Here is a 10,026-nt window from a genome sequence, read left to right as displayed (position 1 = left end):
CTCACATGGAGCATTAATGATAAAAGCAAGCTCTCTTAAAAAGAGAAAGTTTGATTTTTACGAATTGTAAATAAATAAATAGAAAAAAAAAGGGAATCGGGGACTATGAATAAATACAGAATTAATTTAAAATGATGCAAAAACAAACAGTCTCATAACTCCAACTTAATTTTAATATAAATAAAAAACGTGAATTGTATATTTAAGAAATGTGAAATCATTCTTGTCATTGAAATTTTAATTAATAAAAGTTTTTCGCATTATCTGTTATTATCCAAGTATTTTCACTTGACAATGAGGAAATCTATTATGATTAATGAATTCCATCGTTTTAAAATTTGTGATTACGTCCTCAGACTAATAAAAATCGAAAAAATTAATTTTTGTACTTTTTCTAATAATTCCAACGATGACGAAGATGAGAAGGTGTCACCGAAAAGGAGAAAAATTGTTGTTTATAGGAAAACTTTCTCTGTTCATCCAAGTAAACCTTCCAGAATATTAGATTGGAAAAAGGCTTCACAGGTTGTTAAACGATTGAATTGGGAAAATAAGAAATTATTTGGGCCACTCTTAAACCACTCTCAAAATGAACAATACGACAAAACGAAGTTGAATGAGTTTAATGAAATTGTTCAGCACCGAACTACGCTTCCCATCGAAGATTGTGCCGATTCAAAACCTGCTCCTAAAAAAAGCAGTGGTAGAAGTGGAATAAACAATTCATTGGATTTTGATTATAATAATATCTTAGATTTCCCTCTTTTAAATAAGTCTTATGACGGAGAGAAAATGCAAATTAAGATTAATGAAATAAATGCATTGCGGAAACATTTAGAAAGTAAAACTAACTTCATGGTGCCAAGTGTTTCTGCAATTTTAGAAAAGACTATGCCAAAAGAGAGTGTAGAAGCTTTAGCTCGATGGAAACGGAATATGATTGAGAAATTAGGTGAAGAAGGCTTTCAGAAATACAGGGCTGGTGTGTTTTCGTTTTTCAGCTTTTTATTTACATTTAATTCACACATTTATTCATTATGTTAAGCTCTGATGCTATAAATTTGAATTTTATGAGATTTTTGTGTATTTAATATATTTATTATTTTATCTATTAAGTTAACATTTATTTTGGGTTTTTTAAGTTAAAGGGTTTTGCTGTTTATTACTTTGATTTTTATGGATTTGTGTTATATAAGCATAACTAGATATGATAACTAGACATGATAACTGGAAGTGATAACTAGATAAACTGGACATGAGAATGTGATAAAGTATTGCTTTTTCATGAATTGTATAGGTTCACTAAGCAAACTTTTTAAAATTCTTAAAAAACGTTAATTTTTATTGTTAAATTTTTCTTGCAAATTTTCATGGTATTAAAATGCATTAATGGTACTTATCCATTTTATAGGTGCAGGCAATAGAAAAAAAATAAATGCAGCTATATCTGTTTAGATTTTTTTTAAAAATTTTTATTTGAATAAATTAAAAAAATTAAAGACAATGGAGAATAAACTAGTAGAATTTTCCCGCACTGTAAAATCGCTAAGCACTTTTTCATTTTTGGTGTTACGCTGAAAAATTACTAGCTGCTGTTAAAATGTTTCAAAAAATGAAAATGATCAAAAGTTTTAACACAATATTTTCTTTCAACAAGAATGTCTCATGGTACTTAAAAACAGACTCTCACTTTAAACTTTTTTTTTTTTTTTTTTTTTTTTTAAAGAGCACATTTAAGAAGGAAAAAAATTACCAATTTGGCAAGATTTGTTTTTCCTTACTCAATTGAATTGAACACTATTCATTAAACTTGTTGATGAAGAACAAACAATGCAAAAAATTTAGATTACAAACTTTTTTTTTCATTTTTAAAATACTGTACACTTTGTCCATATTGACATTTTTAAGCTTTTTTTTTATTTTCAACCTAGAAGGTGTTAGATTGAAATGGTTAAAACTAAAAGTTATGAATAAATATTATGAATTACATCATTTATAGAAAAGGAGTAATATTTCCCATAGGGCATACTTGATATGATAAAAGATCCCTAGCAGCAAAATAACTTGGGCTCTCATTGGACCCATATTCATGAATCTCGGCTCAATATGGGTTCAAAGGGCCGCTATTTTAACGATATTGGTCCTATATAAATTTTTTTGGTTGACCCAATATTTTTCAACCAATATAGGCCCTATATTGGTTATAAAGTTCTCTGGTTCACTCGGTATTTTGTTTTCTCTATATTGGCCCCATAAAGGCCAATATTACCCCTACATGGGCCGAATATTAAAAAATCTAGACATCCCAGTATTGATCCACGGTACATGTTCATGTAGGACCTATATTGAGCCAAACTGGAGTCAAGATAAAATTGTTGCTAGGGATCATTAAAATGATACCTATATAATCTGTTTATTTATTTACTTTCTTAAAGTTTTTTTAATATTTTGTTTGAATAGAGTTATTGAAAAATGGAGCTTCTATTCATTCCAACATTAATAGTTACTTGAGTGCAACTCCTGAAGCTGATATTCTAATTGAGGAAAGTAATTTGGGACATTGGAGAAGTCTGAAGACCATATTTCCCAGAATAACTGACATCAAGCTGTTAGAAGAAAGAGTTTCACATCCATTTCTATGCTATAAGGGTATAGTAGATTGTTTTGCAAAATATAGGTAGGTTCTTCTATTAAGGTTGCCCTAATAAAAAATGAATAGATGTAAATATGATAGCATCAGAATGAAAGTGTGCCTCTGCTCACAGTTATGAAGTAAGATGAGAGCTCAGTGGCAGGATTTTTTCGAGCTTTCCGCTTCAATTCTCTCCTGTACACCTTTCTGAGAAACATTTTTAATAGTAGCAAATATATATGTTACTAATTTAAAGTAAGAGAAGCGCGTTCTGTTTACAAAAAAAAAAACATCATGTATAGCACAGAACAGTATATATATATTTGTTAATTATAAATGTAAGAATTTTTTAAAAATCTAATTATAAAAGAATGCATATTCTAATATTATTGGCAATATTTTTCTGTTCTAAAATATATTTGTAAAGTTAATCTTTTTTAAATTTTTTCTATTTGGTGATTACTTTTTTATAATATCTATCTAAAATTCTAGCTAAAGCCAATCATTGAAAAAAAAATTTATTCTCAAAAGAAAGAAAAAAAATCAAGCGTTTTTTCCCCACCTCCGATATGCAAGAAAGACATTTTTTTAAGATAATTCTGCAGAAAGGAAAAAAAAGAGTTCTCTACAAAAAATGAAAAAATATTTTGAAAAATTTTGCAGGTAAAAAAACCCAAACTTCTTTGCTTTCCAAATAAAAAAAATCTGTCTGCAAGAACTCTGTAATGTTCTGCAACAATGTTGCTGTGTCGCCATGATTCTGCCATGAGGGATGAGAGAACTGGCATTGCAAACTATCTGTAACTGATAAAGCAGTTTACTTTTAAAGGGTATGTAAAGCTGTGCTATGATGGATGCTTCCAGACTATAACTATAGAAGTAATATGAATTTTTAGTGCTAGAAGGTGATTGTGCCATTCTTTTCTCTAAGTACAGTATCGCAAATTATAACTTTTCAGTCACTTCTTCACTTCATGTTTGAATACATTTGTTAACTGCTCACATAGCACTCACATTCTGTGACTAAAAATAGTGCTACTGTTAATTTTTATCAATCCATTCATCTTAGCATAACTTTACATTCATTTTAAATACTCTCATGCTTACTGATTAATTAGTTATTGACAACTTCCTGTGTTTTTCTCTTACCTTAGTTTGTGTGTTAGCTCTGTGCAAACTGTAAGTCATGATAAAGGTGGTAAATCAAAGATAGTACTTAATTGTTTAAAATATACTTCAACTGATTTTCCCAATGATTGTGATTGAATATCAGAGTGACAATAATTCTAGATTATCATTATGCAAATAACATCAGTGTTACTTAAACATCATTAAAATAAATAAACCCATTGTCTTTCTATCAGAATATCCTCCTCTGTCAAAACTGGTCTTTATAACATCTACTATAGGTGCCACTTTGAAAAATAACTTTAAAAAACAGTAATTCAAGTAACATCAATATTTCCTACAACTTATAACACCGAAGGGTGATGCTCCTATGGCTACTGTAATTTTGATGTTGTCTCACATGTTCCCTTATATTTTTTAGTATACCTAATTGATTATTTAAATTATTGCTGCTATTTTGTGTTTTACAAAGTCAGGGCCTCAATCGATAAATTTATGATTTTGTTTATGAAACAAAATTTCTATGAGAATAGTAAAGAGGACAATGAAAGGTTTTTAGTTCCATTTTTAATAAAAGATTTTAACAAAATGTTTACAAAACGAAATCTTCAAAAATGGATTATTTACCTTAGCAATAGGATGGAGGGAGTATTTGTTTTCTATGACTTGAGCTTGGATTAGATATCTCATGTTTAAAGCTGAGTGTATGATGCTATAGCATTTTCTGTGATAAGACCTTGATGGTTCAGAATCCACTTAATCAATTCCCAGGGTCGTATTAATACACTACCCTAGGGATTTCAATGATAGAAAAATTCATATGCAATTAGAGATTGTAGTATGAAGATCAGACATCTATTACCACCGTCTCTCTGCCCTCTTGATTGAGGGATTGCAATGTACCAGTATTGAAATGAGATTATTAGGGATGTAACGAATAGTGATTTGGCTGAATACCGAACATTTCGCCCGAAATATGAGCCGAATAGCAACAAAAATCATTAATAAATATTTTTTTTATTTAGAAATAAGTTTAAACGTTAAAAAATAATGAATACATAGCTAATGAATACAATGGTATGTGGTAAAGGAAAGAAAAAAAAAACTTTAATAGAAAGGGTTAAGATAAAGATAATTAGATATTAAGATAATGAGAAATATTTAAGATAAAAAAAAATTGACTAACAGCTATTAAAATAGTTGTAAAAATGTATAAAAAAGGTAGTAATAGAAAAAAATATCCTCTTAATTCTTGAAACAAAACTTTAATGTGAAAAAAAATATTTTCCGAAAATTTTTTTTTTTATAAAACATTAAAAAGATAATGTTTCCAAAATGTTTTTAAAAACACCTATAAAACACGAAGATTATATGCAAAAGCTAAACAGAAAAAAAATTGATAGTAGTTTTTGAAAGAAATTGTTGTTGTAGGGTTTCTATAAAACAAATGTTTTATAGAAACCCTATTAATTGCCGCATCATAATAAAAACATCTATAAAAACAGAAAAGGTTTCATTTGATGTGTAAATCTTGCATGGTCTGAAAATTTTCAATAATATTCCTAAATCTTAATATTTTATTTAATATTACAAAATATCAATGTAAAATAATAATAAAAACATGTGTAATTAAAAACATTTTAATGCATTGACATGATAACTAAGTCTATGTATAGATTTTCAGTAATTATTTTTCTCTTTATTTTCTGCATTAGAGATCATTTGGTGGTGATTGATTGGAAAACATCAAAAAGAACAAAAGGAGCTTTATCCAGCACCTATGACAATCCTTTACAAATTGCTGCCTATGTTGGAGCTTTAAATTTTGATCCTAAATTTCAATATTTGGTAAGTGAAATAAGTATTAAAGGAAATGAAAAATAAAATAACCTTATTAATCTTGCATTTTTTAGTACATGGTGCAGAACTTTTTCAATAAAAACTTAAAAGAATTCGGAAATATCAATTATGGATTTTTTTTCATAGTTTTTGAAGTGCTTTTTTTTTCTTCAAATTTAGTTATTAAGGCTAGGATAGCCTGGCTAGTAGGACACTGCACCCATGTCCAAGTGGTGGTGGGTTCGATTCCCATCGGCCAAATGATCCTGGTGTAGTAAATTGTAACTGATGCACATTAAACTGTTAAGTTGCAAAGTCCTCCATGTTCCCATAACAAATCATACCTCTGGGGGTACTGATCCAGAAGTTTCCTTGTCTTCTGGATTTTACACCAGCAGTAATATATCTATTTAAAAACTTGTTGCTGTTGAAGCTGAAAAGCCTTTAGTGAGCACATTACATAACTAATCTGCCGCTTAAGTAGGGAGATCCATTAAAGTGTAGAATCAAGAGTTATCACATTTTACCTAATGATTTCTGTATCATTTAAGAGCTGAATATTTGTTTCTCTCATTTCCTTTCCCTACTCCTTTCTTCACTTTTAGTTTGGTTTTGATAAAGCAAAAATTTACTTAATTAATTCTATCAAATAATTGTTGATTCTATCAACTAATATGTTGATTGTTTGGTTGTTTTAACTTGATTGTTTACATCTCAAAAAAATAGTAACATTATATTATTGTAACGTTACTGCTGTTCGAGCAAGGTTAATACTTTAATGAATACCTCTCAGGTAATATGCTGATAATTTGCAGATCACCTAGGTAAATTGAAAAAGGGAACAATTTTCATCACTTTAACAGTTCTCCTTAATTATTTGTTGAATAACTTATTTACTCAGAATTTGCAAAATTTTAAACAAATTTGTTTCAAGATTTAAACTAATAATTTCGTTATTAGTTAAAAATAGCTTTCAATGTTTTATTTATATTTGTTGAATATTTTTGAAGTTATAGCAAAAAACACGAGAAAAAATTACCTTTTTTATATAAAAATCTCCATATTTTTGTAAATATTTAAGCTAAATTAACAAAATTCCATGCAATTATTGCTAACTTTTATAGCATAGGGTGTTCAAAAATACTTGTTTTTCGTAATTTATTGTCGGTTCTTAAAGCCTCTTAAATTTCTTGAGAAATTTAAAAAGAAATGTTGAAATGTGAAAGTGTTTCTTATACATATTCTAGTGTAGTGTTTATATATATGTATATTGTATGAAACATTGGAGGAAAACCACTACTACTTGTTAATATTTGATTTGGTCTGCTCAACTAAAAAAGTTGGGCAGACTACCTTCCTTTGCAATACTTTCGAAAGATTACTTCCTAAATGAAAAATATTATTGTGTACATTTATTATTTTGTTTAGTAGATAATGTTTTTATAAATTCCTAGGATGGGAAACATGCATTTCTTATTGATTTCGGTTTTGTTATGGTTACAATGTCTTTGATTTTTAGGTTAGAAAAGGATTAATAGTTGTTGCATATGAGAGTGGAGTTCCTGCAAATCCTCTTTTCATTGATGAAGAAAAAATGTTGAAATATTGGAAAGAATGGTTGAAACGAATCAAACTATACTGGGAGATTGTAGAATCTTCCAAATAAAATAAGCTTCGTTGTAATTCGTAAACTGTACATAAATGTATAATAAAATGTACTTTTTTAAACCACAGAATTTGTATGTTTTTTTTTTAAATACTTCTTAAAAAAATCTTAATGCATAAAACGCTTTTTTTTAAAAACTTATTTGTGTCTAGCGTCCTTTTAAAAAGACAGTTACTTTTTTCAAAAAAGAAAAAAGTGGTAACACAATAGCTGGGATTTATTTTACAGAAACAAGGAAGTTCTGTCTTCCATATTAACATAAATGGATCCACTGCTTTTTTAATGCTTAAGTGGTAGGTAACAGGAAGAAATATCCTCTTGTTATAAACAAGTTACTACCACTTTTTCAGGTCCCGCAGTGGACTGATCGTTAAGACACGGTTCCCAGCAGATCACTGAAGTCAAACATCACTGGCTGCGGTCAGTGTGCGGGTGGATGACCACTTGGATCAGCCTGCGTAGGGACCGAGGGTGTGCGGTATTGGTCCTCGTTAAACTGTGCTACCGTAAAGTGCTCGACTTCGCTTGCAGGTCGTTGGGCTACCGAAGCGGGAGTGCCATCCCCTCTGCAGAGGATCAAAATTGTGATGGTATGTCTTCGGATCATCCCCCAGACCGTCGCCAATAGCCCATTGTGTAGCTCTAGTGCGACGTAAATGAACTACAACAACAACAACCACTTTTTCAGGCAGTATTTTTTATAATAAATTTATTTGGGAATTTCATTATAAAATCGATTATTTGGAAATTATGAACAAAAATATGGCGAAATGCATGAAACACAATCTCATGATTCGCATTGTTATTGAAAATGCCAACTTTCTGTTGGCAATTTCATATACCACCACAAGCTGTCGTAAATCTCTATTGAAGATTAGTCATAGACAGCGACCTCGAGCCTTGGTGGCTCAGGGGATAGAGCGTTCGCCTTCCAATGAGGTGAACCGGATTCGAATCCCCAGCGATGGTTAGTAGATAAGAATTCCGCACCCGGATTGCACCGACCACAGTGCTGACGTGTAAATATCCTCAGAGGTATATAAGTTAGACTCTCCTTGCTGTTAGACTAATCGTGGAAGGTTTTCCTCTCCATGTAGCGCAATTGCGGGTTAGTTAGATCACAAAGTCTTGTACCCAGACGAATTTCTTCTGATACTTGATCCAGGAGCTCCCTTGTCTTCTGGATTGGGTTCAAAAATACAAGGCTACGGAATTGAACATTAGTAGTCATAAGCCCCAAATCGGGTCGACTGTTCAACGGTTATAAAAGACAGTGACCTCGGATGGAGTAGAACCTTTATACATATATAAGAAGGCTTAGCTGATTTACGACATGAATTTAAATTGTGTGTCGCAGTCAAATAAAAATAATTTTTATCAACATTACACGATTTTTATCGAAATTACCCAATTTTTATCAACAATCCCATTTTGATTTTATGAATTCAAATACCAGCTGCCGTTTTCAATTAAAACAATGATCATTTTGCTCTTTACTAATATGCGAACTTGCAACTCAATCCCAGATAGCAAAATAAGGCTTATTTTAACTCAGCAAAAACCTGTTAAATGTAAACCTAAAAGGTTTGCTATGCGGTTTACGTGTAAACCTTCTAATCTTAAAACGAGATCAGTGACTATCTGCTCTAATGTATCGTTAAAAACGGTCTCCCCCCCCCCTTTTTTTTTCGTGATGTTGGAAAGTTCTCTTAAAATCAAAAGTCAACATTGCAAAAACAAAAATATTTCTCAAAAAGTTTGAAAACAGATTAAGTTATAATACTAAATAGCCTAGCTAAAAATATTGATTATTTTTATATAACCTATCTTAATAAGAATAACTATATTTATAGCCTATCTAAAAGTATTGTATTTGTATAATTTTGCAAGGGAAAAAAATCCGTTGACATTATAGAATAATGTCTGCTCTCATTTTGATTAGATAAAGAACTTTGTTACATGCATAGGCATTGTTGGCGGGGATCCAAATAAATAATATATTCCTCAATATTCCAAATAAATAAACAGAATTTTTCATGAACCAGTAGCGATTTAAATTTATCAAAGTAACAGCAAGAAAGAAATCAAAATAATCTAATCCTTTAAAAAATATAAGAGGCTTTTTTCTTATGCTAGAAAAATATTGCCACTTAGTATTTTAATTTCGTCCCTTTCAAAAACTAGAGCCCTGCGATACCCATGGTTACATGTTTCGAAAAATACTGCCGAATAAATTTCAAACACCAATTCATATGTGAAAAGTGGTTTTAGAGAAAAGTCCTTTTAACAAAACTAAAAAAGAGAAGAAAAAAAACTTGAAAAATGTAACCTTTCATAAAATTTCCTAACCAATCTTCAAACGGAAACACTTAGACTGTTGCCAATGTCTTATTAATGACAATAAATTTAGAGAATTGTCACAGAATTGTTTCAAATGATTTCAAACTAGACAAGAACTCTTAATAATCGTCTGCAAGAAGCCAAACTTTTAAAAACGTTTCGTAACAAACGCTGCCCCTGATCTATATCAATTTCCTATTTCAGACGATTCCATACAAGAAACTCATTTCCTTCCCCCTCCATCAAAAGAGAACGCCAAACCAATTTCGACATTTCTTTCAAAACAAGCGTCATTACACGGGCTTCATCGTATTTAATTTATCGGGTTAGGTGGTTGTTAACAGAAAGAACAGGCTTCGCTGCTGTACATTGTTTCATCCGCCTAATGTGCGCCTATTAGCCGCTTTACTGCATAATATAA

The 10,026-nt window shown here is 30.4% G+C and overlaps 1 protein-coding gene across 1 annotated transcript; it reads left to right on the top strand.

Annotated features, from left to right (window-relative positions):
- The first annotated feature begins 37 nt into the window (after positions 1–37).
- Positions 38–7,335, top strand: LOC107440413 (mitochondrial genome maintenance exonuclease 1). The gene is made up of 4 exons (XM_087153360.1): positions 38–982; positions 2,461–2,677; positions 5,476–5,608; positions 7,119–7,335. Exons 1-4 carry the CDS (start codon positions 295–297, stop codon positions 7,263–7,265), a joined length of 1,185 nt encoding a protein of 394 aa, XP_087009486.1. The 5' UTR covers positions 38–294; the 3' UTR covers positions 7,266–7,335.
- Positions 7,336–10,026: the final 2,691 nt, after the last annotated feature.

The sequence above is a fragment of the Parasteatoda tepidariorum genome, chromosome 10 (assembly GCF_982258835.1).
Source record: "Parasteatoda tepidariorum strain Cologne lab strain chromosome 10, Ptep-v5.0, whole genome shotgun sequence".
In the NCBI taxonomy this organism is placed as follows: domain Eukaryota; kingdom Metazoa; phylum Arthropoda; class Arachnida; order Araneae; family Theridiidae; genus Parasteatoda; species Parasteatoda tepidariorum.
This window is presented reverse-complemented; position numbering and strand designations above follow the sequence as displayed.

Excerpts from the sequence above, each read along its gene's own strand:
- LOC107440413 (XM_087153360.1), top strand. The coding sequence starts at position 295 with ATGAGGAAATCTATTATGATTAATGAATTCCATCGTTTTAAAATTTGT. Across the intron at positions 983-2,460 it reads CTTTCAGAAATACAGGGCTG|AGTTATTGAAAAATGGAGCT; the intron begins GTGTGTTTTCGT and ends TTGTTTGAATAG. Across the intron at positions 5,609-7,118 it reads ATCCTAAATTTCAATATTTG|GTTAGAAAAGGATTAATAGT; the intron begins GTAAGTGAAATA and ends TTTGATTTTTAG.